At 55.5% G+C, this 27301-nt stretch overlaps 2 protein-coding genes across 7 annotated transcripts; one reads left to right on the top strand and one right to left on the bottom strand.

The window, feature by feature from the left end:
- Positions 1-1502: 1502 nt before the first annotated feature.
- On the top strand, positions 1503-18487 carry ERCC2 (ERCC excision repair 2, TFIIH core complex helicase subunit). 5 transcript variants are annotated; one of them, XM_077131443.1, is made up of 24 exons: positions 1503-1639; positions 1927-2026; positions 2987-3064; positions 3139-3201; positions 3355-3468; positions 4560-4676; positions 4783-4875; positions 5427-5550; positions 5643-5739; positions 5875-6008; positions 6093-6261; positions 8333-8451; positions 11265-11334; positions 11423-11492; positions 11597-11698; positions 12689-12752; positions 13027-13148; positions 14579-14671; positions 14760-14832; positions 15075-15145; positions 15263-15406; positions 15518-15661; positions 16457-16571; positions 17480-18487. In XM_077131443.1, exons 1-23 carry the CDS (start codon positions 1635-1637, stop codon positions 16547-16549), a joined length of 2259 nt encoding a protein of 752 aa, XP_076987558.1. In that variant the 5' UTR covers positions 1503-1634; the 3' UTR covers positions 16550-16571; positions 17480-18487. The 5 variants fall into 5 exon arrangements, with proteins under 5 accessions (XP_076987558.1, XP_076987559.1, XP_076987560.1 ...); XM_077131444.1 differs by having other exon boundaries at positions 1506-1714; positions 4759-4875; XM_077131445.1 differs by having other exon boundaries at positions 1506-1708; positions 4759-4875.
- KLC3 (kinesin light chain 3) lies at positions 16658-25340 on the bottom strand. Of its 2 annotated transcripts, none has more exons than XM_077131448.1 (13): positions 25237-25340; positions 21685-21950; positions 20967-21197; positions 20567-20630; positions 20219-20438; positions 19661-19748; positions 19485-19586; positions 18833-19006; positions 17969-18059; positions 17846-17886; positions 17653-17759; positions 17408-17471; positions 16658-16864 (listed from the first exon to the last, which is right to left on the bottom strand). In XM_077131448.1, the coding sequence occupies exons 2-13, from the start codon at positions 21940-21942 to the stop codon at positions 16793-16795; spliced, it is 1512 nt and encodes a 503-aa protein (XP_076987563.1). In that variant the 5' UTR covers positions 21943-21950; positions 25237-25340; the 3' UTR covers positions 16658-16792. The 2 variants fall into 2 exon arrangements, with proteins under 2 accessions (XP_076987563.1, XP_076987562.1); XM_077131447.1 differs by lacking the exon at positions 25237-25340 and adding an exon at positions 24798-24898.
- Between the last annotated feature and the right edge of the window lie 1961 nt (positions 25341-27301).

Below are 27301 nucleotides of genomic sequence, written 5' to 3' on the forward strand. Positions count from 1 at the left end.
CAAATATCTGTGTGTTCTCCAAACGTCCCTCTCTTAAAGGACTCCAGTAAGCGGATTAAGACCCACTTTGAATGAGCAGGACCACATCTTCATGGGAACAATCCGATCAAAAGGTCCCACCTAACAATAGATCTGCCCCCACAAGTTTGGATTAGAAGACCGTGTCTTTTCTGGGGTTCATAACGGTTTCAAACCAGGACATATGACATTAACCATTAATGTCATTTGTTAGGGTATCCTTATTCTCACTTTAGAAGTAAACAAACCAAGTTCTTAGAGGAGAACCTGCCCAGTCAGATCAGGTATCACTCCCACCCCATCCCAGTCCTTTGCCCTCAGGATCGTCACTGCCTGGGAATGAGTCTGTCTTCCACACTGGACTGTGAGCCTGGGGCTCTTCGGTCCCTGCTATGTCCTCAGTATCCTCCAGCACGGGGGTAGGGAGGCACAGAGGAGAGGCTCAGGGAGCATGTGTTGATTGAATGAATGAATGAAATGAGGTGATTATTAAGGAAACAGCAACCTTGGTGGGGCCCGCTTTCTCCAGCCTCTGTCTCTCCTGATGAACCTTGTGGTTGTGCCAATGAGACCCCTTTCTCTAATCCTTGCTAAATAGGGAACTGGGGACCTACCCCTCTTCTCTGCCTGAATCAGCTCCAGGAACTCTCATTTCTCCTGTTATAAGCCCTTATGATTTCCTGAATTTTCCTTCATACTTCTTGTCACACTTGTAATCATATATTTATTTGTATGTTTAATATCTGTTCTTTGAGGACAGAAACAGGGGCGTTTTGGGGGTACCTCTGTGTTCTCAGAGTTCAGCACAGGATCTCAGCTCCCATAATGGTTTCTTGAATGGACAAATAAAAGCTAACATTTATTGAATGCTTAGTATGTGCAAAGCCCCATTTTAACGGCTTTATGTGGGTTAATTTAAAGGTCACCTATGTGGTAGATATTCTAATTGTTCCCAGTTTACAATGAGAAAAATAAACCACAGAGAGGTCAAGTAATTTGATCAAGGTCACACAGCTAGCAGATAGCAGAACCAGGATTTGGACCCAGGAGTTCTGGCTCCAGAGACCCACTTTAGCCACAAACTATACTGCTTTTCCATTATTGACTGAATAAAAACACCTAGCTCAGTCTCTGGAGAACAGTAGGCGCTCAATAAATGGGAAGTTATTTATTCCACAGGGGACAAGGACACAGCAGACACTTTATAAATGATACTTATTTCGTGCGGTGAAGCCATTGCGACCTCGCGGGCCCCGGAGGGATTTCCAATTTCACTGTCATTCTCCCGCAGACTCTACTCGCTGTTGGGATAATCAGGGCAGAAGTAGGAAGAACGAAGCCAACTGAATGGGATCGATCCTCTCGGGACTCCTCCTTCCGCGTTTTGTTTTTTGTCTTCGGCGATCCTCAGCGATGCCTGGGAAACCACCTCCCGCCTCAGAGCGGCCCCCCGAAGTGCGCATGCGCATTACCCTCCTGGCGGAGTGGCGTGCGGCATCAGCCAATGCGCTGTGCGGAAGGTGGAGCGGGACCGCTAAGGCGCCCCAGGGACCTTCCCTTCACTGAATATTAATGAAGGAGGCGTGTCGACGACTTTGCAAACCGGAGTCGGCGCCATGAAGTGAGATGGGGGCTGGGGGTCGCGGCGCGTGACGGGCTCCAGGGCTTGAAGTTGGGAGTACCGGTGGGGGTACCGGTGGGCACCCCTGGGCCCCGGTGGAGCGAGGGGGAGGCCGAAGCGGTGGGGTGGGGGTAGCGGCGGGAACCGTCGGGGTGGTGACGGGGATGGCCCGCGAGGAGACGCCGAGGGGCCCCGGAGGCTCCTGTGGAAGTGGACGACGGGGGAGTGTGGGGGCTGGAGGGAGGGCCGGGGGGCCGGGGGCCTGACCCCGCAGCCCTTGCTGTCAGGCTCAACGTGGACGGGCTGCTGGTCTACTTCCCTTACGACTACATATACCCGGAGCAGTTCTCTTACATGCTGGAGCTGAAACGCACGCTGGACGCCAAGGTGTGTGGGCCCGGCCGGCCGATGCCTTTTTGACTGAGATTACGGGACGTCTAGACCAGGAAAACCCCAAAGTTTTCGATATCTGAGGTTCTGGGGAATCAGGACTCTAAAGCCAGCCTCCCAGGCATCTAAACTAATAAGAGCTGGTAATAGCAGCAGCTAACATCAAAGGCTAAACGTCTCCAGCGGTTAGGAATAAATGGACTTTTGAAGTCTGCTGTCTGGATTGGAATCCAGGACTCACAGTCCACCGGCTGTGTGCCCTCAGGCTAGTCACTTAACTTCCCTGTTCCACTGTATCCTCCCCTGTCAGATACCTCATGGGTTGTTGTGATGGTTAAATGAGTTAATAAACAAAAGACAGTGGTTCACAACCAAGGGCAGTTTGCCTCTCTCCTCCTAGGGGACACTTGGTAACGTCTCGTGACATTTCTGGTTGTCACATAGTGGAGGGGCATGTGTGTTACTGGCATCTAGTGGGTAGAGACCAGGGATGTCGCTAAACATCCTAAAATGTGCCTGATAGCAATAGTGACCAAGACTTATCGGGTCCAAAATGTTGACAGTACAAAGGTTGAGAAACTTGGTTGTAAGGAACCATGCCAGACTGTGGAAGCATTTGTAAATTCAGAGAAAAAGGAGGCTCACCCTCTATCAGATATTGTGCTAAAAATTTAACCCATAGATTTTCACGATCTTCTCAGTCATGCTATGAGGAAGGTTTTAGTAGTAGACCCATTTAGAGAAGAGGATATTGATGCCCAGAGAGGTGAAGATACTTGCCTAAAACAATTCAACAAGCAGGTGGCAGAAGTGGGGTTCAAGCCCATTGCCCCTGGGGACCAAACTTTTAACTGCTATGCTGACCTGCAGCTATTCTGGGAGGGTGGTGGCACCCCAAAAGTTGGGTCCCTGAGATTCTGAGAGCCCATGTGTTATTCCTTCCACCCTCAACTTCAGGGTCATGGCGTCCTGGAGATGCCATCAGGCACTGGGAAGACAGTATCCCTGTTAGCCCTGATCATCGCATACCAGCGGGTGAGTGACTCTCTGGGCCCAGGGAAGGGGTGGGGGAGAGGCCATTCGGGGCTGAGGCCACTTGTCATTGGCAGGCATACCCGCTGGAGGTGACCAAACTCATCTACTGCTCGAGGACCGTGCCTGAGATTGAGAAGGTGAGCTGGGGCCTGTCCCAGGGCCCCCTCCTCTACTCCCGGGACTCCCTTGGTCACCAGCCTTGGGGGATTTGGGGGGCTGGGGAAGGAGCTGGGGTCTGGCTATTTAGGCGCTTGTGCTTTCACTGAGGCTGAGTTTTCCTGGCTGAGCAGGTAATCGAAGAGCTGCGTAAACTGCTCAACTTCTATGAGAAGCAGGAGGGCGAGAAGCTGCCATTCTTGGGACTAGCTCTGAGCTCCCGCAAGAACCTGTGTATTCACCCTGAGGTGAGTGTCTGTTCCCCTCTTTTCCCTAAGCCTGGGCTTGGGGCAACTCCTCTTTCCAGCCAGTAGTCCTAGATCCCCAGACCAGATTCCTCAGGTAGGTATGTGGGTCCCCTGCATGGAATCCCTTTGTCACTTGTCAAATGTGAGCTCATTGTTCATGGCCTAGACCAGCAGGGAGCCTTCCCACCTTCTCCCAGTCAGGAGAGGTTAAAAAGGCATCTCCTGGAGGCTGGCAGACCTCATTTCCTAAGCCCTGAAATTTAGTAGTTTTATCCTCTTGTACAAGTGATTTCTACCCTTGGGCCTCAGTTTTCACTTCTGTAAAATGGAAATAATTAAGTACCTGCCTCATTTGATGGTTGATAACACTGGGCAAGATGATACATATAAAGCCCTTAGAATGTACAGAAAGGTAAAAGAATGTTTGAAACTATCATAGTATTTATATCATGGTGATAGCTGACATAAGGTTATTTCGACAACCATTGTGGTCATCATATGCCAGGTCTTGTTCCAAGTCGTTACAAGACATTATTTGTAAGAATATGCAACAAACAATACATATGATGAATGATCATTTAAGAGAAGTAGTCCAGGCATAAGAATGATGAGATGGGAAAGGGAAGGAAGGGGTCAGTGATCTTGGAGTCTTCCCCTTTGATGAATGAAAAGATTTTGTTATTCTGGAAGGAAGCCCGGGGTTGTTAAGGTGCCCCTGACAGAGTCATGGAGAGTTCAGGGCTGTGCAGGGGCAAAGGGGTTCGTAGTCGGGATGCTCAGTCCTTCCCTGCTTCTGCAGACTTGCTAAGGTTCAGGGTTTATAGGTGTTTCAAAGGATAAACAGTTGTAAAGTTCTAAGTTTTTGATGTTCTCCTCAATGTCTACCCCTTAGATTTGTCAAGTCTTTAATGTTTTAAAAATAAGTGTTAAGAGTCTAAAAGCATTACCTGTTAAGAGTAAATAGTTACTTGTTTAGTCTTGACTGTTTAATAGAAAACAGTTTGATGTGTGAGTTTTCCAAAGAACTAGCTAGAGTCTCTGGCTGGTTGGAGGTGGGAGTGGGCCACTCAGCCTGTCCCCCGCACCCTCAGGTGACGCCCCTGCGCTTTGGGAAGGACGTCGATGGAAAGTGCCACAGCCTGACGGCCTCTTACATTCGGGCACAGCATGAACAGAACCCCAGCCTACCCCACTGCCGCTTTTATGAGGTACCCTAGAGGCGAGGGCATGGGGTGGACCCCTTGGGCAGATGGCCACCCTTACCCCAGAGACCCTCTCGCCTCACCTCAGGAATTTGATGCTCATGGACGCCAGGTGCCCCTCTCTGCTGGCATCTACAACCTGGATGACCTGAAGGCCCTGGGGCAGCGCCAAGGATGGTGCCCCTACTTCCTGGCCCGCTACTCGGTGAGGAGCTGGGGGCCAGGGGACCACGTGGTTGAAGGCTGCCTCCCTGTCCCTCCTGCCTCTTGTCTCCATCTCTACCTGCTTGTGTGTGTCTTTCTGTCTTCTGCCTGAGTCTGTCCTTCTCTATACCCATGTCTGTGACCATCTGTCTGTCTGCTATGAGCATCTGTCTGCCTGGGTCAGTTGGTCTGTCTGTGTCTTGTCTGCTTGTGAGTGTGCCTCTCTGTCTATGTTTGTGTCTGTCTGCTTTTCTGCATGCTGCCACCTGGGCCAGTGGGACTCTCCTCTGTACTCCTCTCTGTCTCTGTCCAGCTTGTCTGCCTGTCTTTCCCCAAGGTGTCTGTTCCCTTGCCTGTTTCCATCTGCCTGTGTCTGTCAGCCTCCCCTTCTCTCTGTCTGTTGCCTGTTGCTTCACCCACCCACTTTGTCTCTGTCCTTCTTTCCTGTCTGTCTTTGCCTCACCTCTGTGTGCCTGGGAGGGAGTGATGTGGCAGTGTGGTCAGGTGAGGGGCAGCAGGGCCTGGGGTAACCCTGCCGTCCATGTCCCCCAGATCCTGCATGCCAACGTGGTGGTCTACAGCTACCATTACCTCCTGGACCCCAAGATTGCAGACCTGGTGTCCAAGGAGCTGGCGCGCAAGGCCGTGGTGGTCTTTGATGAGGCCCACAATATTGGTGAGGAGGAAGCTGGGTGGAAGAGCGATGCTGGCCCCCCAGACTGCCATCCCAGCAGCCTGACCGAGCTAGCCCTCTCCCCGCTTCTCCAGACAATGTCTGCATTGACTCCATGAGTGTCAACCTCACCCGCCGGACCCTCGACCGTTGCCAGGGCAACTTGGAGACGCTGCAGAAGACGGTGCTCAGGTGAGGGGCCAAGGACAGCCTATTGACCCTCCCCCAGGGCCCTGCTTTCTACCTGCCCTCTCCCCAGGGGATTCAGCCTGACCTGGGGTCCCTCCAGGTCTCCCCCTGCTCTTCCCACACACCAGCTCCCTACAGGATCAAGGAGACGGATGAGCAGCGTCTGCGGGACGAGTACCGGCGCCTGGTGGAGGGGCTGCGAGAGGCCAGTGCTGCCCGGGAGACTGATGCGCACCTGGCCAACCCCGTGCTGCCTGATGAGGTGCTGCAGGGTGAGCCGCACCCCACTCCCCTCCATATCTGTACCCCCCCCCTCCACCCATCCCTCTGCTGCTGACCTGTCTCTCTCCCTGCAGAGGCTGTGCCTGGCTCCATCCGCACTGCTGAGCACTTCCTGGGTTTCCTGCGGCGGCTGCTGGAGTATGTCAAGTGGCGGTTACGGGTGCAGCACGTGGTGCAAGAGAGCCCCCCCGCCTTCCTGAGCGGCTTGGCCCAACGAGTTTGCATCCAGCGCAAGCCTCTCAGGTACAGCTGCTGGCAGCCCAGGCGCCAGGGCTCTGCTGGTGACTCGGGACTCACCAGGGCTTGTCCTCTGCACCTGTAGCCTCGGGCTCACCAAATTGCCAGTGTGGAGAGTGCATAAGGAGTGGCTGGAGGGTGCATGGGGCACTGTCTGGCCAGCAGGATACCACGAATGGGCAGGGCAGAGCTGACCTGGGTCCCTGTGTTGGGCAGGGATCTGGCAGCCAGCATTTGGCTCGATCAGAATTGAAGTGAAGAGAATTTATTGGAGGGGTCCTTGATGGAGGGGTGGGCAGAGTGAACGAGCCAGGAGGGATGATGTGACCTCAGAGACCTGCAGGAGTGGAGGCTGTTTCCACCCTGGGCTGCAGGGGCAGGGAAGGTGCAGTGTTACTGAAAGTCAGCTGTACTGGCCCCAGGAGAGGGGCTCCTGACAGGAGCTGAGACCAGAGCCCTGAGGCCCAGTGGGGTGGGAGCTGGGGGAGAAGGCCTGGGACCCGTTTCTCCTCCCACCATACCTCACTGACCCTCTCACCCTGAAGCCTAGGTGCCATCTGTGGGGGTGATCTCTAAGGTAGAGCAGGGGAGAATGGATCTGGGGAGCAGGTTGTGCCTGAACTTCTACTCTGCAGTTTTGGATAAGTCAGTGGTTTTCTATGAACCTCAGTCTCTGCCTTTATAAAGGGGCTCAGCCACTTTCCTTCACAGGTTTCTGTGGTGGTTCAATGAAAATCCAGTGATTCAAATGAGGCTGCCCTGCCTCAAGCTCTGACAAGGAGCCATGCCTTGTGCTCAACACTTTATTCCATAGCTCTTTGAATACTCGGTGTGGCCATCCCCATGCTGCAGATGGGAAAACTGAGGCCCAGGGAGAGGAGGTCATTGTCTAGGGTCTCACAGCACTGACTCAAACTCAGGCCTGGAGCCTCTTCAGCCCCTTGCTCTCTGCCCCTCTGGGGGAAGTGGCCTGTGATACACTTTTTCCCATTTCCATACTGAATGGAGACTTGTGAGGGCAGAGGAGCTCAGTCATTGAGCACACGTTTCCGAGTGCCTGCTCTCTGCTGGGGACACAGTGGGGACTGAGACTGCCTGTCCTGGCCCTCATGGTGCTCAGTGTCCAGTGAGGAACACAGACGTGTCCCCAGACAGGGGGCCTACCCAGGGTGGGAAGTGTCCAGTGAGGAACACAGACGTGTCCCCAGACAGGGGGCCTACCCAGGGTGGGAAGGGCAGGGACGAAGGAGCCTAGGGACCGTGGGGAGCCCAAAGAGTCAGGGAGGGCTTCCTGGGGGAGGGATGCAGTGGGTATAGGAGAGTGTTGATCCCACACCCACACACTCGGGCATCAGGGGGAAGAAAGCTGCAGTGGTTACAAGGTGAAGACCAGGATAGGCTTCCTGGTGGGCAGGGGACTCCTGGGCAGAACTCGCCAGAAGACTGAGGCCAGTATTCTTGCTCCCTTTAGTTTGTTCATTGGATGCACATTCCCTGAGCACCCGTTCAGTGTGCTGGGGATACAGCAGTGACTGAGATAGTGGGGGAACAGACACATTACCAGACAAGAGGTAGGGTTGGGATGGGGGACACCTGACCCTGCCTGGGGGAAGAGAAACTAGGCTTGAAGAAATGAGGTTTGGGAGGCAGGTTTTACATTCTCCATGCACCTGGCTCATAGAGCACACACAGATAGGTGTGCTGGTTGGCACAGCAGCTCCGAGGGGGTGTGGGTAGAAGTCACAGAGGGTGACCAAGGGCAACTGTGAGACAGATTGAGGTGTTAGTGGGTGCCCACATGGCTGTGCAGACCGGATGTTGTGCCTGGCATCCTGTGTGGGTCTCTGTGAAGCTTGGTGTGGGTGGGTGATCTTGTCAAGAGCCTGCATGGGAGATGGAGTGACCAAGTGACTCAGGCTGTGTGATTGTTCTTGCCATTGGGGGCTGTGACTGTGTGGGACGTGGCTGCACAGGGTCGCGGAGCACCCAGCAACCTTGGAGATGGTGGAGGAGGGGGGCTGCTGGTTCTCTCCATGGCTTCTATACACCCCCACCGACCTGGTTTGCATCCTGCCAGATTCTGTGCCGAACGCCTGCGATCCCTCCTGCACACCTTGGAGATTGCTGACCTTGCTGACTTCTCCCCACTCACCCTCCTGGCTAACTTTGCCACCCTGGTCAGCACCTATGCCAAGGGTAAGCTCTTCTCTCTTACTGCCTCTACTGGGCCCTGTGGCTGCTGGAATCGGGGTCCCAGCAGAGACTTGGACCTGTGGTACCTTGTAGGACTAGGCTTGGGAGTTTGGGCTCTGTTTGGGGGAGTCATGAGCAGTTTTTGAGTGAGCAAGCCTGCTGCTCAGATTTGTGTTTTCAAAGGCTCCCTCAGGCTGCAGAGTGGAGAAGAATAAGAGAGGGTAGACAGTGGTGTGAGATGAGGCCGGAGAAGCTCTTAGGGATCAGCTCATGCTGTAGGACCCAGTAAGGAATTGGGAAATTCTTCTGGTGGGGAATGGGGACAAAAGACAGGGCAGGAAGCAAGGACCCGAGCAGGAGGGGAAAGTCTGGGCCAGGATGCAACCATGACGACAGAGAGAATGGGACAGTTGACAAGAGATGTGGGTGGTAAAGAGGCCAGAACTTGGTGCCAGGGGTGTTGGGGGAAGAGGGGAGGATGTGTTCAGGTGTTTGGTTTGTAGAGGAAGGGAAAGTGATCGGAGGCTTCATCTGTCAAAGTTCCCTCCCCTTGCTCAGCTTTAAGCTGACCAAAGTCTCAGCCTGATCCCCGGGGATTATACTTTATCCAGGGAACCAGGTCACACTGCCTGACATCCTGCCACTGGGCCTCACCAACCCCAGGGCTGATCAGCAGCGAGTCCTTTTAGAGCTTCCTTCTTTGCCTGTCCTTCCCCACTGTCCATCCCCAAGCACCTCACATTCTCTTACCTGGAACATCCTTCTCAGTTTCCTTACCCCCCGCAACTATATCCCACCTCATCTTCAGCTCTCTGCATAGTAGCAGTATCCCCTCGTCCAGGGAGCCCTTCCTAGCCTCCAAGCTGGGGCAGACCCCTCCTCTGGGCTCCCCTGTCTCATCCCTGCCTACCCTTACTGTCTGGGGGCGGAGCTGACTCATGACTGTCCTGAGCACTGCCCAGCGTGGGACCAGGTAAAAGGGATTTGATTTTTTTAAACTATGTGAAAAAGCATATGCATCATTCATTCATTCAAGAAATAGGCCAGCATGGGTGGACTGTTATTTATTTATTTTTTTTTTATTTTAAAGTCTTTTTAAAAATTTTTTTTTATTAATTAAAAAAAAAAAGAAATTAACACAACATTTAGAAATCATTCCATTCTACATATGCCCTGAGAAAACCGCTTGGGACTACTCACCACTCAATGTGACAGCCGCATCGTACCCACCACAGCTATGTACCCACCAGCCAGGTTAAGACACAGACATTGCTGGTATCTTAGAAACCCCAAGTATGCTCCCCAGTCACACAGCTCCCTCCCAGAAAGAGCCACTAACCTGAATTTATTGATCTTTATCATTTTATCCTATGTTTCAGATCCCAAAGCAACATATTTTTCAGTATTGCATGTTTTTGAACTTTACATAAATGGAATGATAATATACTGTGAGCCCTCTATTTTTTTTAATTAACATCACGTTTGTGAGATTCACCCATGCTGATGTATATAACTGTAGCTAATTCAGGTTCACTGTTTTAAAATATTCCATTTTATTAATATTCCATAATTTATCCATTCTTCTGATGATTGACATTTTTTCCATCTTTCCTATTAGGAACAACTCTATTATGGAAAAACTGATACACATCTCCTCAATCACACATGCAATTGTTTCTCTAGGTTATGCACATGGTCTACTTTACTAGAAAACTACCAAATTATTTTCCAAAGCAGCTACAACTTTTGGATTTTCATCAGGGGTGTAAGAGTTTCTATTCTCCACATCCATGCTCATACTTTTACATACCTCACGTGATTTTTGTCCTCTGGATTTTTTTTTTTTCCATCACCTTGAAACTATTAACAGCCTAATTTTATTCTTTTAGAATAGAAATTTTAGTATCCCATTGAAAAAAAAAAAAGAAATAGGCCAGACCTAGCACTGGGGCTGCAGCAGAAACCAAGAAAGATCTTATCCTGGTTTCTTGGAACTCATATTCTAGAAGGAAAATTAGAGAGCAAAACTGTAAACAAATAAGATTGTTTCATAAAGTGAGTTATCATGAACAACAAATGCGTTGCTTTTGTTGGCTTGTGCCTGCAAATGGGAAAGGGGTGGCAGAGAGGGCTTCTGAGAAGCTGACAGTGGAACTCCGTCCCAAATGATCAAGTGGGGTCATCTTGGGAAGCTTTCTAAGCAGTGGGACCAACAAGTGCAAAGACCCTAAGGTGGGAGTGAGCCTGGTGGTGTCGGAAAGCCAGGCAGAGGGCCACGAAGCAAGGAGGACATGAGGTCTGTTCTGACAGGTGATTCTAGACCCTGGCAGAAGTGTGGGGAACCACAGGAGGGTTCTCAGCAGAGAGTCCCTCTGGTTGCTGTATGGTGAAGAAATGAAGAGGAGCAAGGGTGGCAGCTGGGGGCCCAGTGAGGATGCAGTGGCTGCTGGACCTTGGTTGGGGAGAAACGGTTGGATGGCAGGTGCATTTTGGAGGCAGAGTTGACCAACTGGCTAATAGAAAGGTCACTGAGGAAGGCTGGAGGCTTGGGTTTGAGTGGCTGGGTGGCCCCTCCTGGTGCTGGGGGAGTCTGAGGAATGAACCTTTGGCACTCTCTTTTTGGGTTCCTCTGTGAACGTTCGCGTGGACATTGGCCCAGGGGAGAAGCAGAAAGATTGGGTGTTTTCTAGAGGCAGTGCCGGGATGTGGGGCTCAGGCGACTAGAGATTGGTCCCGTTTACTAATGGAGACTGGAGTTTGGAAGAAGGGAGATGAGGGGGTGTAAAGTCTCATGGGTCCCTGCCCACCTGCCGTAGGTTTTACCATCATCATCGAGCCTTTTGATGACAGGACCCCAACCATCGCCAACCCGATCCTGCACTTCAGGTGAGACCTTGGCCCCAGGGGGCTTGAGAACGGACTTCAGCGGGCCCAGTTGTCCCTGTCTGGCCTCACCACCCTGGTCTCCCCGCAGCTGCATGGACGCCTCACTGGCCATCAAACCGGTGTTTGAGCGCTTCCAGTCTGTCATCATCACATCTGGGGTGAGGACTACTCTCCCTGCCCCTGCCCTGTTCCCAAACCCCGCTGTGGTTCTCCTAGTCCCTTCCCAGCCATGCTGAGCTCCCGACTGCTGTCTCTGCTGCAGACGCTGTCCCCACTGGACATCTACCCCAAGATTCTGGACTTCCACCCCGTCACCATGGCAACCTTCACCATGACACTGGCCAGGGTCTGCCTCTGCCCGATGGTGGGTAGGGGGGCTGGAGATGAGAGGGTGGGAGTGAGGGGCTACTTTTCTTCCTCCCTCTGCTTCCTCCACTGGTGGGGCAGGACAGCTCTGTAGTTAAGGGTGCGGAGTTTGGATTCGCACACACCCAGCCGGATTCTCCTTTTTCCCATGGGTGTGACTCCCCAAGCCTTGGGTTGCTCATCTGTGAAATGGGAATGAATCCCTACTGATCTCCCAAGGCCATTGAGAGAGTGCAGCGACATGATGGATTTAAGATGCTGATGCCGCCTGGGGCTTGGCACAAGGTGTAGGGGCTCGGTCAGTGATTTTCTTAATGTGGCTTTGCCCTGCTTATCTGACTGTGGCTTTAATGAGTGACCTTTCCTCTCTGCCTCAGTCTCCTCTGTAAAGTAGACATCATGATACTGGCCCTCAAGTCCTTGTCTAAAGCCCTTGGATGGGGTATGGTTTGGAATTCAGAACTTTCCAGAGGCACACGTGTGTCATGTGATACCTGCGCAGGGGTCTGGGCAGCTCTCTCTCTCTGAAACTCTTATTTCAGCAGCAAAATATTCTGAGAGTTGCACTAAAGAGGATTAGTAGACGCTTTGTCAGGTCAGATTTTGCTACAAAATTAGTTTGTGCTAAACCAAAAAAAACCTGAAGGGGGGGTGGGCCAGTGACAGCTATCATGGCTATGTGAGGCTTGTCTGAAGTCCTGCTTGGTGGCTGTTGAGCTCCTAGAACCAGCTGCCCTGGAGTCTGTGGCTGGCTGGAGGGTCACTGGCTGGTTTGGAGGCTAGACAGACTTGGGTTTCATGGTGGCTCTGCCGTTTGCTGGGGGACTTGAGGCAAACTCCAGGACCTGGACTCATTTATCTGTGATGCAGATAATGTGGTTCCTTCACCGAGAGCATGTCTCTGAGAAGCTTAGAATGGCATTAGCAGGCGATTGGGCTCGTGCATTGGTGCTGCTGTACTCAGTGTTCCCTCTCTTGCTCGTGGCAGATCATCGGCCGTGGCAATGACCAGGTGGCCATCAGCTCTAAATTTGAGACCCGGGAAGATATTGGTATGCCATCTGGGGATGGGGTGGGGTAGGGTAGTTTATAAGGGTCCTGAGAGGACAGGTATATCAGTCAGTATGGTCTAAGTCATGCTGCAGTAACATATACCTCTAGGTCTCAGTGGCTTAACCACAGAGGTTTATTTCTTGCCCGTGGAATGTGTCCATCATTTATGGGAACCCCAAGCTCCAGGCAGGGTGTCAGACAGAAATACACTAACAGGGAGTAGTGGGTGGAAGACTCGGGCCCAGAGAGAGTCTAATCTCTGACCACTCACAGCGGTGATCCGAAACTATGGAAACCTCTTGCTGGAGATGTCTGCCGTGGTCCCGGATGGCATTGTGGCCTTCTTCACCAGCTACCAGTACATGGAGAGCACTGTGGCTTCCTGGTATGAGCAGGTGTGTTCTCCCACCCCCAGGAGGCCCCTCCCCTCTTCAGCCCCTCTCTGTTCCTTTGCAAGTCAGCTTCATTCCTTTCCTCTTTTAAGTTGTAAAATGTATCATACGTGACAGGACTGTATATAAAACACATCTGATGTTTTAAAGCATAGCTTATACCCCTGGGGATGCCACCCTCCACCCCAGGCAGGTTAAGAACCACAACATTAGCAGCCCCTGTGGTCCCCTCCCTCAAAGATGAACCCCTCAGGAAAGGTCACCTCACTCCCACTTCTGGGGCCCTTGGTTCCCTCTCTTCTCCCTGGGGAGATGGATTGGTGGAGAAACCGGTAGCAGGCGTGACCCGCTGAGGGCTGTGCCATTAGAGGAAGACTTCAGAAGTCAGGCTGGGCAGAGGCTTGTTGGGGCAAGGGCCCCTTCTGGGGAAGTGGGGGTGACGTCACAGGGGCTCCTGAAATGGGTCATCACGCTGGGCATTGGGCGCCAGCCGGCTGCAGGCAGAGGAGGGGCCACTCTAAACTTTGTGTCTGAGCTCACAGCCTCGGCCCCAGCTCTCGGGGGAGGTCGGAGCAAGCACTTCCTTAGGGTGAGGTGAGGGTGGGAACCACATCTGGAAACCCACACACATGGGTCATGGCCATGACACTGGCTCATCCGCGGATGAGCTCTGTCCACACAGCGGAACGATGACTGCTAGTCCCCCAGCCCCACCTCCTGATAGGTCTTTTGTGTCCTATGTAAGAAATTTCTGCTAAGGCCATGAAGAGAGCCTTCTGTATTTGCTTCTAGAAGCTTTGTAGTTTTAGCTTTCACCATCAGGCCTATCAGGTACCTCAGACTCATCTTTGTGAGCTCAGGGTCAAGGTTCATTTTTTTTCCCATGTGGAAATCCAATGGCTTCAACACCACTTATTGCAAAGAATTTTCCTCACTGAAGTACACAGGCAGCCATTTGTGTGTAGGTTTCCAGACCCTCTCTTCTGTCTCACTGGTCTTTGTGTCTATTCTCATGTAAGTGCCAGGCTGGCTCGATGAGCGCAGCTTTGTACTAAGTCCTGCAGTGTTAGATGTGAAACCTCTAGGTCGCCTCCTCTGGCTCTGCCTGGCTTTCTGTCAGCTCCTCTGTCCGTCACTAGCTGGGGGATGGAAGGCCCAAATTGGCCATCTAGGGCCACCTGGCCTCCCAAACACCTGCTTCACTTAAGGGCACAGTGGTTGGTTCCCATCTGGATCCCAAGGTTTCCCCAGATAGGGCAGCGGGGCAGTTCCCCTCCCGTCTCTATGCACGTCTGAGGTGGGCAGGCTGAGGTCCAGATTGAGGAAAGGCCTATCTTGGGGGCTTGGACAGTGCTGGAGGCCTGAGTAGGGCAGTGCTGGGTTTAACTAGGATGGTCAGTCCATTATTCTCCCTTCCTGGTGTCCTTCCCTAGGGCATCCTAGAAAACATCCAGAGAAACAAGCTGCTCTTTATCGAGACCCAAGATGGAGCCGAGACCAGCGTTGCCCTAGAGAAGTACCAAGAGGTGAGTACGGGTGGGTGAGGGCCTGAAAGACTGGGTAGGGGAGGGGCCGATGGGGGCAGCTCTGTGCAGTGCTGTGTCCCCTCCCCAGGCCTGCGAGAACGGCCGTGGGGCCATCTTGCTCTCGGTGGCTCGGGGCAAAGTGTCAGAGGGAATCGACTTTGGTGAGTGGCCCAGGCTCTCTCCTTCCTAGCCGCCTGCTTGGAGCTCTCTGGAGCCCCTGTTCACCCTGCCTTTCCTGCTTCCTTAGGGAATCAGCCACCCCTAGGGTCTCCCCTCTCCTCCGTCCATAGGACCCCAGTGGGGCCCTCTGAACACCCCCATGATCTTCCTGTGTTCCCCTGTGCCCCTCAGTCAGCATGGCTGCCCAGGCACATGACCATGTACCTCCTCTCTGCCCCCACAGTGCACCACTATGGGCGGGCTGTCATCATGTTTGGCGTCCCCTACGTCTACACCCAGAGCCGTATCCTCAAGGTGAGCAGAGCCCCAGGTCACCCAGGCATGTGCTGGATTCTGGTGGTGTGTGGGAGGGGCTGGAATGGGGAGGGGTCTGGGGCAGGAATGGCTTCCCACCTGTCTCCCTGCCGGCAGGCACGGCTGGAATACTTGCGCGACCAATTCCAGATCCGTGAGAACGACTTCCTGACATTTGACGCCATGCGGCACGCAGCCCAGTGTGTGGGTCGAGCCATCAGGGGCAAGACGGACTACGGCCTCATGGTCTTTGCTGACAAGGTGCGTGCCAGGACACCTGCTGGGCACCCCCACCCCAGCCTCTGGGAGCTGGCTGGGACCGCCCCCAGACCAGGTCCTGACACCCTTGCTCTCCTACCCTCTTGCTCAAAGCGGTTTGCCCGGGCAGACAAGCGGGGGAAACTGCCCCGCTGGATCCAGGAGCACCTCACTGATGCCAGCCTCAACCTGACCGTGGATGAGGGTGTCCAGGTGGCCAAGTACTTCCTGAGACAGATGGCACAGCCCTTCCACCGGGTGAGCCTGAGAGGCACCCTGCACTTGTGACCTGGGAGTTCTCCCCCACACCCTCCTGCCTGGCCCTTCACAAATGGAGGCTTATCGTGGGCCTGCATGCTAAGCCCTGGGACCAGGGCGGGGGAGATTCCAAGGGGCCAGACACACATACGCACACACGCACACACACACACACACACACACACACACACACATGGGAAGAGAATGTGGGGTGAGAAGTTTGAATGAGGAAGACGGGGCCTGTGTGTCTTACACACACACACACACACACACACGGGAAGAGAATGTGGGCTGAGAAGTTTGAATGAGGAAGACGGGGCCTGTGTGTCTTACACACACACACACACACACACACACACACGGGAAGAGAATGTGGGGTGAGAAGTTTGAATGAGGAAGACAGGGCCTGTGTGTCACACACACACACACACACACACACACACACACACACACACACGGGAAGAGAATGTGGGGTGAGAAGTTTGAATGAGGAAGACGGGGCCTGTGTGTCTTAGAAAGCTGATCCCTCTCTACAGCTTGGATGCAAATCTCTGGTGCTGCCTCCCTCCCCATGGCCTGTCTTCTGTTTACAGGGACAGTGTACTCGGGATTATGAGGGGCATTTTCACTTTCAAACATCCTGTCCCCTGGTCCTGTGCAGGCTACCTCCTGTTACCTACTGGGCTTTGAGTCTTAGACCTCCAGGGCCTCGCTAGGGGAGGAAGGGGAGGTGCAGCAGCTATCTCAAGCCCCCTCCCCCAAGCCTGACACTCCCTCTTCCTCTTTCCCTTCCAGGAGGATCAACTGGGCCTGTCCCTGCTCAGCCTGGAGCAGCTGGAGTCAGAGGAGACTCTGCGGAGGATAGAGCAGATTGCCCAGCAGCTGTGAACACGGGGTGGGGCCATTAAAGGTATCTGTAGTCCCACCTGCATCTTGCCTCGCCCTGGGCCCCCTTGGGCTCACTTAAAGGTCCTTGCAGGCACCCTCAGACAGACATTCCTCATTGCCAAATTTGCAGCCTTTAATGGTGGAAGAAGGTAGTGGGGGAGTGAGGCAGGGAGATGGGGAAGGCTTCCACCTACCCTCCCCCATCTCTTCCTGAGACGCAGCATCCACTGAGGTTCGCTGGCTTCATCGGGGGCCCAGGTCCTGGGTGCTGGCACTAAGGGTCCGAGGAGCCTCACTCAGGTGCCGGGTGGGGAACTGGGGACCAGCACAAGGAGCGGGTGAGGGATGAGTTAAATCCCTGCCCCAGGTATCCCCATGGTGTGTTGTTGCCTCCACCCATCTCCACGTCCAGCCTAGCTGACTCCATGTCCACCCCTATCTCATGTCTGCTACCCTGCCCTCTCCTGCCCCCAGGTACACCTGTTCCCCCACTTCTACTCCCTGCTCCCACATCCGCCCTCCCTGCCCTTCCACCCCCATGCCCAGCCTACCTTTCCCCATATCCACTCCCATCCCTGATTTCACTCCCTAGTTCCACATCTGCCCCTTGTACCCACATTGAACCCATTTCCTCATTTCCACTCTGGGCCCCATGACCATCCCCCTGCTCCCCTCCCCCATCCAGCCTCTACATCAAGTACAACCCATCCATTTTCCTGTCCTCAGGTCCATTCCTCAACTTCTAGCCTAGTCCCCCCTGGCTCCTGTTGCCAGCCTCCCTCATTTCTGGGCCAACCAACACGTCCACCCCCTCCCCTCACTCCTTCGTTGACCCCAGTGTCCTTGTCACTCCCTCACCTGAGTGCCACCAACCCTCAGACCATCTGTGTTTAGCATGTTGAGTGACACAGCTCTCTTCATCCTATACAGGAGAGGACAGGTGGGAAACGAGTGATTCCCTTCTGGAGAAGACCTCTCCTACATTGGGTGTGAGCTGTCGCAGTGGGAGATGGGAGCCATGGAAGATTCTTGCAGGATAGAGAGGAGCAGGGCTAAAGATTCTGTGACATCAAGGTTCTTTGCTGACCTCATCCAACACTCACCCGGCTGCTCCTGCCACCCCCTCGCCTCGGAGCCGGGAGACCAGCTTCTCACTACCACGCCGGATGGACTCACGGAACTTGGAGAATGAGCTGCTCCGACGTAGGGCCTGGGAGGGGACCAGAGTCACTGATCAGTCCTTGTGCCCTACCTGTCCCCAACTCCCCAGAGCACCAAAGCAAAACCCATTCTCACCTGTTGTTCTACGTTACCAGCTGTGTCTGCATTGGGGGCCCCTGGGGGAACAGATGGGGGACGTCAGGGTAGGGGTGGGGGCTTGAGAAGCCACCGGGTAGGGCGGAAAGGGTAGGGGCTCACCAAGAGGGGCAGGCAGATCCTCCCTGCTGAGGATTTCTTTGTACAGCTCTTCTGCTTGCTGGTACTTGTTCTGCTTGAGATAGGCTGAGGCCTGTGGGGTGGGTAAGACTCAAGTGAGCTCTGCTCACACCTGGAAAGTTCCCAGCTGCCCCCCTGCACTGTGTCAGCATGTCTTCCTGAGGTGCACTCTTGACGGTCCCTCACCAGGTGGAAGCCTTGCTGTGCCTCCCAGTAGTCTCAGGAAGCAGCTCAGGCTCACCCTGCCCTTGAGGCCTTACCCCACAGCACAGTGGGTTCAGTCCCTCACCCCTTTTCCTGGCTGGGTGACTTTGGGCAGATGACTTCCTGTCTCTGAGTCTGTTTCCTGCTCTACCTGGTGCCAGTAACTCAACCTCTCCATGCCTCTGTTTTCTCAGCCCCTACCTCAGAAGGTCTTGTAAGAAATAAGATGATACAGGGAGGGAGCTGAGAAAGGGGTTTAGCAAATGGTAAGCGGTCAATAAATATTTGATGCTATCACCTGGTTCTGGCTGGTCTCTCCAGCTTCCTCCTCCATGGGAACATTGTCTGGCCCCCATGAACCTGCACATTTCCTGATGCCTCCCTTAGATCATTTTATAAGCTTCTCTGTGCTGACTGAGGGCCCAGCTCACAACACATATCTTAGGGGACACCTATCCTAGGGCCCAGCAGAGACGAAGCTTCCTCCTGGCCTCTGGGGTTCCCCTACCCCCAGTCTTGTGCTGTGCTCTGCTGCTGGGTGGTTCCCCTGGGCCCCGTAGGATCTGTTGCACCAGGGGTCCTGGCTGCTCCTGGTGAAGGGGTGGTGGCAGGGGAGGGGTTGAGGGAAGGACGGGCTCTCACCAGGTTGTTCTTGGTCTTGGCCACATTGGGGTCATGTGGTCCCCCCAGGGCCTGGTAGATGCCCAGGGCGCGGGCATAGTGCCTCTCCACCTCCTCGAACTTGCCCTGGTTCTGGCACAGGAGGGCCAGGTTGTTGAGCTGCTTGGCCACATCCGGGTGGTCAGCACCCAGGACCTGGGGGGGTCAAGGCCATGGGGTCACAAGTCATTGGGGTCATGTGGGAGTGGTGGGCCACCTGACGTCAGTAGCCATAATGGGGAGGGATGCACAAGTTAGGGGTTATGGGCTCAAACTACAGAGTTAATGGTTGGGGGTCAGAAGATGACTCCATCAAATTGGGGGATTATAAGGTCAGAGGTCATGGTAGTTCTGAGAATTAGGAACAAGATCAGATTGTGGTCCATCAGGGTTGGGGATTATACTGATGACCACATGGGGTTAGAAAGGTCAGGACTGGGTTGGGGGGGTGCCCATATGAGGTGAGTTATAGGAGGTCACAGAGGTCAAATGTGGTAGATCATGGGATTGGTTGATCTAGGCTCAAACAGGGCAAACAGTATCAGATGTGAAGGGTGCAAAAGGCCAAAGGTCACAGGAACCAAACTGGGGAGACCACAGCTTCAGGAGTAATGGGCTGGGGCGGGGGCACGACCTTCTCCCGGATCTCCAGGGCACGCTGGCACAGGGGCTCTGCCTCCCGGTAGCGCCCACGCTTCCCATAGAGGACGGCCAAGTTGTTGAGGGTGGCAGCCACCTGTGGGGAAGGGAGTCACAGGTCAGAGACCTGAAGGCCCAGCGCCTGGGCTCCCCTGCCAGTTCCCCACTCACCGCGGGGTGCTCAGGGCCCAGCGTCTGCTCCCGGATCTGCAGGGCATCGTGGAGGAGGTCTGTGGCCTCCTTGTACTTGTTCTGGTCCCTGCAGGGTGGTCACGGGGATGGAGGGGGTCACCAGGCTGGGGTCACACGTGAGGGATGGCTGTGGCAGGGCCACGGTCCTGGCCAAACCAAGCAAGGGCAGCACCCCCTCTGGGTCTCTCACACCTCCTGAGTCTATCACTGGGTCCCTGTGCCCCCCAGCTCCCCCATCCTCGCCCCCCACCGCCTCCTCCACCTCTGGCCTCTGTCCCTTCTGCTGAGAGCTCTACTGCTCACTCTTTCTCCTTAACCTGGGTCTCAGCTGCCCCTGGTCACTGACTGCCTCTCTCTTCCCTTTCTCCGTTCCCTCCCCACCAGTGCTGGGTTTCTAGCAGGATCCCGCCCTCCCTCTCCCATTCTACTGCATGCACCCCCCCCAACCCCGCACCGCCTACCTCCCCAGGGGCCCCACGCTGGGGGAGCAGGACACCTGGTTCTTCCTGCCCTGCCCCCGCTGCCTGCCAGGCTCACCGGTACACCAGCGCCAAGATGTTGAGCATGGTGGCCACATCAGGGTGGCAGTGGCCTGAACTCCGCTCCAGGTCCTCTAAGGCCTGGCGGCACAAGGGCACTGCAACCTCATAGCGGCCCTGACCCGCGTACTGGATCACGAGGTTGTGCAGGGTGCGAAGGCGGGCAGGGATCTCGTAACCGCCCTGCTGAGCTGCTGCTGCCCCTGCAGCCTCCGGACCTGGGAAGGGGACGGGGTGCGGGGGGGGGGGGGCACCGAGTCACCGAGTCACACAGGGAACACACTCCACCGAGCCAGGGAAGCGACAGCCGCGTCCCCGCCCTGTGGACCTCTGCCCTGATACCCACCTTTCCTCTCCTCGCTGGGGAACAGGGAGGCCAGGCTGTCTCGGCGAGGGGGGGACTCGGGCTGCTGTGGGGAGGACAAGGAAAGAGGAGAGGTGTGAGGGATGGTGGCTTGTCTCAGAGACAGGGGTCCTGTATCTGAGGGTCTTAGGAGAGTGGAGGTCGGGAGCCTCAGTGGTTGGAGAGCATTTGGGGGCTCTGTGGAACAACTAGGGGGTCTTCCTGGAAAGTTTTGGTGGCTCTGTAGCTGTGAAGCTTTGTAGAGGGTTGGGGGGGCAGTTCTCAGGAGGGCCTGGGGCACTGGTGGTCCTGCAGAGGTTGGGGGCCCTAGGGTTCTAAGGAGGGTCAGGAGGGCTGCACCCCTCAACACATGGCAGTCCCTGTCTCGCCCTGCCCCACAGACCTGGCCCTCCGCGGGCGGGTCGTACTGCCGCAGCTGCCCCAGGAATTCGAGGTGGCTTTTCTCCTCCTCCAGCTGGGCCACGGCTTCCTCGCTGGCCCGCAGCCGCCGCTGCGTCTCCTCCAGCTCCTCCCGCAGCCATGCGTTCTCCTGGGCCAGCCGCCGGGCCTGAGCCCGCAGCCGCTGCTTCTCTGCCTCCAGTGCGCCCACGTGGGCAGACAGCGCCAGCAGCACCTGCAGGGGTGGGGGAGGTGAGTCAGGGTCAGGGCCCCAAATCAACCCCATTCTCTCCAGGATCCCCCAGATTCTTCACGGATTCCTCCAAATATAGTCCCAGAGATACTCAGGACACCCCCCGCCCCCATTTCACCAAGGCACACCCAGTCAGTGACCTTGACTTCACTTCCTATTCCACTCCTCCCTCCCCAGCATCTCTCTAGGACCCTCAGTTCTGTGAAAGGACTGGTTCAAGGGTCCGTGCCACACACAACGACCCCCTAAAGCTGTCTAGGACCCCTTCTCTGGCCTAGAGCCTCCCCCTCCCACGGCTGGTCACCCAAGGCCTCCCCCTACCCCAGACCCACTCCTCTGCAATACTGGAGACCTACACCTGTCCTTGCCTGTCCTCAGCCTGACCCCACCCCTCAGTCTACATTTCTCAGGATATCTGGGCCTCCTCCACCCCTAGGCCTAAGTCACCCCCATACCTGGCCCCTCATACCTGGGCCTCGCCCAGCCCCAGCTCGATGGCCTCCAGTGAGTGGCTCACCACCTGGTGCTTTTCTTCCAGCAGCTCCAAGCCAGCTGCAGGGCCCTGTCCTGCCAGGGCCTCTGCCAGGTGCCCGGCCAGGCCATGGTGCTCAGCCCGCAGCGCCTCCAGCCCCTGTACCACCTGCCGGGTCTGCCGCACCAGCTCCTCAGGGCTCAGGCGCTCGGGGCCCAGCCCCGCACCTCCAGGACTTGCCACCTGCACCGACATCGCTGCTCCTGGGGGGTGGCCAGGGTTGGGGGAGTCGGTGCCAGCCCCCTCTCCCCATGGCCAACCCAGCTGGCAAGACACCCCCAACTCCTCCCCATCTTGCCACCCCCCTGCCTCCACTCCCATTCCAGCCTGCAGGACGCCCCCCAGCCCACTGCAACCTCTCCCTGTGCCACTAGGCCCTCCTCATCCCAGCCAGCCCCCTGCCTCCACACCTGTCCTAGACAGCCCTTATCTGGAAACATTCTGGAAGCTTTGGGGACAGGTCCAAACTCCGCCATGTGTAATTAACCAAGAGAGGCATGCAGCAGGCTCGTGGCCCCCACACCTCCCCTGGCTCACCTGGCCACTCCTCCCCACCCCAAGGACTCTGGATACTCTGACCCAGAACTCCCAGCTGTGGGACCTGGACCGGGCACCCTCCTCTGTGGGGCGTGGAGCCAGGCAGGGAGCATGGAGGCGGCAGCCTCTCCATGAGCTCATTGTTAGAGTGTTTTTGCTGGAAACCAGTCAGACCACTGGCATGGGCGGGGTGGGATGGAGAGGGCTGAGAGGCTGGGGTGCCGGAAGTAGAGGAGCTCTCTAGATTGGGGGACCAGGCGGGGGGGCGATCTGTGCCCCCATGTGGCTCTGATGGGGGAGACTGACAGACCTGGGGGGAGCAGGGCCCCCACCCTCCACCACATACACGCCCAGTGGCCCAGGGCGTGTGGGGACATGCGTGTGGCAGGCGTGGCCCACGGATGTCACACTGGCCCCATGACAGCCGAGGGTCCGAGGCCCTGATTGCAATGGGTAAGGTTCTAATGCGGGTGGTAGTGGTGGCTCAAGGTCACCGATCCCAGCTGTTGGTGCCTGTGTGACCCTCAGAGACACACTCGCATGCACACACGGCCTGCAGGAAACATACCACGACATGCACACGCACACTCCACTCTCTTCTCAGAAATTCAGACAACACATTCTCCTTTCCAAAACACAACCCAACACACACACTCTCTCCTTTCTTTGAAACACCACACAATACACACACATACTCTCTTCCCAGATACAACGTGTACACACACCGAGTGCACACTATCCTAGAAATATAATGCCACACACACACTCATGCACACCATGTTCTCCTTTCACAGATACAACCTAATGTCATACACACACACACACTCTTCTCAGAAAAAACACACCATACTCTCCCCTCCTGGAAATACAACCCAACACTCAGGGTCATTCTCTAAACGTAAAAGCCAACACGTGCAGAAACTCTCTCCTCCCCCTTCCCCTTATCTTGGAAGATCCAAGTAAATCCCCTCTCCCTCATATTCCGAGGGTCTCTGGACCTCCTCACCTGCCCCCATGCCCCATGCCCCCTCCCGCCTGCACAGGGCCGCCAGCAGCCAACGCCCCCTCCGACCCTCTCCCCCAGATTCCTCATGGACAGGTCTCCACCTCCCCCAATTTCTCCAGCCTGCCCCCTCGCCTGGCCAGCCAGGCCTTCATGCCCCTACACACATGTGCACATGCACACCACACGTGCAAGTCACCCCTGAACTTACTTAGCTTATTCCCCCTGCTGGAAGTAGGTTCCGCCAGTATAGATGGCAGCTAACACTCAGAGAAGGCAGTTCCACAGTCACACTCAGCACATGTCACTGAAGCCACAGGGACCCCATAAGAGCCTGGGAGGCCGGCACCTTCTCCACAATCACAACCACACACCCTTGGACACACGCAGGCAGGAGGGCTGCCCTGCAGGCATTCTGTGCCCTGATGGCTGCCGGTCCACCTCTCTCCCTCTTTCAACACGTGTACGTGTGTGTTCGTCTCACACAAACCACACGAACAGTCAAACCCAACCGCACAGGCTCCTCAGCAGTCACCCCGACAACCACAACCGTGCGTCGCCCGGTCCTGTGGACTCAGCCCGTGCGCTGCGAGGTCATATGCAATCTCAGCCATAACTGAGCTGCATGTGCCCGGGGGGTGACTGCAGAGTTCTGTTTCCAGACACACCGTCCCCCTCATCCAGCCCCCACAGCAGGCGGCCACCCGGGTGACAGGATGGCAATCACGCCCTGCATGCAGAGCGCCAATGCGGATACCTGCGTCTGCCCTGTCACACCCATCCCAGCCTCATTCCCATGGGAGCCAGGGGACTGTCTCGCCCACACGTCCCTCAGTCTGTCCATCCCCACCCCCCTGTCTCCCACACTGACACTGCCTCAGGCCGCGGCACAGCACCTCCGTGCAGACACGCTCCTCCCTGCCTTCGCTCCACACACACACAGACACACCCCTCACTCTACCCACCCACAGTTACACGCACACCGTCCCATGCTACAGTCCAGCCTCCATCAGCCACACACAGGGACATGCCACCACCTCTCCCCCAGTTCCCTCACACATACACACACACACACACCATCCTACAGGCACAAACCTACGGTTACACACCTCCTGCTCACATTCGCACACACAGCTGCACACAGGCGTTGCTCAGAGACACACAACCAGACGGTGCCTAGTCTTGTATTATTCATCCTGACCTAGGGCTGCTCCCGTAAACAGCCCAACTCCCGAGACACACACACACACACACACACACACACACACACACACACACAGCCATCAGCAGAAAGCTGACCAGCCCCACTACACAAAGTCCTAGAAACAGCCCAACTTCCCAACACACACACCATCAGTCACAACCAGAAGGTCATCCACATTTTCACCTCATGGATCACACAACCCACATCATCCACGCACGCCCTCCACCCGCAGGCGGTGACCCAGACGCTTCCTCTCCCGTTCACACGCACACCCACAGCCTTATACCATCACACACTCGTACACACCCCAAGGGCCTCGGGCACCATCTCTCAGACACACAGGCGGGCAGGAGGCTCCAGGCCGCCCCGGCAAGTCCGCACCACCTTACTCCCGGCGGGCCGGCCCAGTACCCCGCGCCCCGGCCTCCCCGCCCGTCACAAGGGACTCCCTCTCTCCCCCTGCCCCGCACCCCCTCCCCAGGCCCCGCCCTGCACTCGCGGCTGTTTACCTGCGCGCGGGGGAGTGGGTGCGGCGCGGGCCGGGCCTCCAAACCCCCCTGAGCGACCCCAGGGCGGGGCAGGGGGCGCTCAGGGACCGCGAGGCCCGTCCCCGACGTCAGGGGAGCGTGCCCAGGAGGGCGCCCAGCCCGGCGCCTCTCCCTCCGCCCCCGCAGCCCCTCCCACACCCCCATCTTCGCGGTCCCCCGGGACTCCCGGCCCGCCCAGCCCGCCAACCTGTGCCCACCTGTCCGCGGACGCCTCCGGGATCCGCTTCGCCGCGCTGCGCCCCGCCCCACCCGCGCCGCACCCCGCTCCCCGCTGAGCCCGGCTGAGTCCCGCGTCTCCGACCGCGGCGTCACCTGCGGGGGGCGGGGCGGCCAGGGAGCCCCGCCCCCCGCAGGTGAGGCCGGCCCCGCCCCCCCGGCCCAGAAAAGTGTAGACCCGCTGCGCCTCCCCGCGGGAATTGCAGAACTGTCGGTGCACGTCGGGTCTGAGGATGATCCCAGCGCGCTGGGGGCCTGGAAAAGAGGGGCCTCGGCTAAGCTAGCGTCTCGGAAACTTGGAATCTCGGACGCTTGGGATCCCAGATCCATGGCCGCTGCGCTATGCCGGCCGCGGGGCTTCTGCTTTGGTTGCGCCCGCTGCTTGGAACCGTCTTCCTACAGATCTGCGGACAGATCTCGCTGTGGTCGGGTCTCTTATCAGAGGTTGCCTCCTCCGAGAAGTCTTCAGTGACCACTCCGTCTAAATTATCTTCCCACCAAAATACTACTTCATTTCCCTGCTTGATCTTGTTCACAAAATTGTCTAGGGCCTGAAGTTATTTTATAAACACATCATTTCACATTTATTATGTTATAACATTTATATCATATATCATCTCAGTTATCATATTATATTAGATTATTAGAGAGGGGAGGTAATATGATGGTTAAAAATATGGGCTCTGGATTCAAATCCTGATTCCAGCATTTACGGACTGTGCAGTTCTTGGGTAATACTTTACCTCTCTATACCTCACTTTCCATTCTGTAAAATAGGAATAATCAAAGGGTTATTGTTACATATGGACAGTACGTTTATCAGGGTCGGGCATATGGAGACACTTAGCAAATGTTAGCACTGATTGTATACTATTATAATTATTGGTACATTTTCTTCCATTTCTAGAATTTGTCAGCTCCTGACCTTGTGTATTGTCAGAAGTTTATCTTTAGCACTAGAACAGAGCCTGGAGCTTATTGGGTGCTCGATAAATATTTGTTGAGTGACTGACTAAACGAATCAAACCCTAGAATCATAAAATGGTCCAAGCTTGGTGCACAGGATTTTTACCTCAACTCACGCTTTTCCAAGCATCTGCACTAGGGGCTGCTTCCAGCAGAGGGCGCCTTGGGACCGTGAACCAGGCTCCCGACTTCAGCGCAGGTCAGTTATCTCCCACGGAGCCACAGCCAACCTGTTGCTTCCTCTCCTCCTCCAGGAAGCCCTCTCTGATTTCCCAGGCTGGGTCAGACATCCTTTTGGGGGTCCTGCAGCCTCCTGATCTCCCCCATCCCAATCCTGCCCACTCTGGGTTGTAGCTGTCTAGGAATGGGTCTGTTTACACCACGGGACAGGAGCCCCCTATGGAAAGGAAAGACCAAGTCTGTCTCCCATCACTGCCATGTTCCTAGCACGTCCAAGTACAAGTGAAGGCACTGGGGAGAATGGTGGTGCCTAAATGATGGAATGCACAATCTAACTCTTCCAGAGGGGGCTGGGAGGGATAAAGGGACAGCTGAGCTCCCCTCCTTACACCCACTCCCATGCTTTTGGCCTCAGGACACTGTATGTTGGTTCTGCACACAAGGCAGGGTGGGTGATAGACTGGTGCAAATCCCAGCTCGGCCATTTACTGGCTGTGTGTCCCGGAGCCGGGAGATAACCTCTCTGGGCCTCGGGCTCCCCATCTGTAAAACAGGACTTGTGAGGGTAATCTACTTTATCAGGCTGTTGTGAGGGTTAACGAGTCATCCCGAGAAAAGGCTTAGGAGACGGTGGTGGCACACAGCAGATACTACATGTGTGTGGGGAGGGGTGGGGGGGCCAAGGGACCTGGAGCCAGGTAGATCTGAGTTTGAATTCTGGCCTTGTCGTTTCCTTGTCATGTGACTATGCAAGAAATGACCTCATTCTGAGCCCATGTTTCCTCCTCTGAAAAACAGGGATGATCAGGTTTACCACACAGTATTGTGGAAGGATTCAATGAGGGAAAGGTTGAAAGAAGAAAGTTAACTAAGGCAACCATCTCTTTAGGCTGGCCCTGT

The sequence above is a fragment of the Tamandua tetradactyla genome, chromosome 16 (assembly GCF_023851605.1).
Source record: "Tamandua tetradactyla isolate mTamTet1 chromosome 16, mTamTet1.pri, whole genome shotgun sequence".
Taxonomy (NCBI): domain Eukaryota; kingdom Metazoa; phylum Chordata; class Mammalia; order Pilosa; family Myrmecophagidae; genus Tamandua; species Tamandua tetradactyla.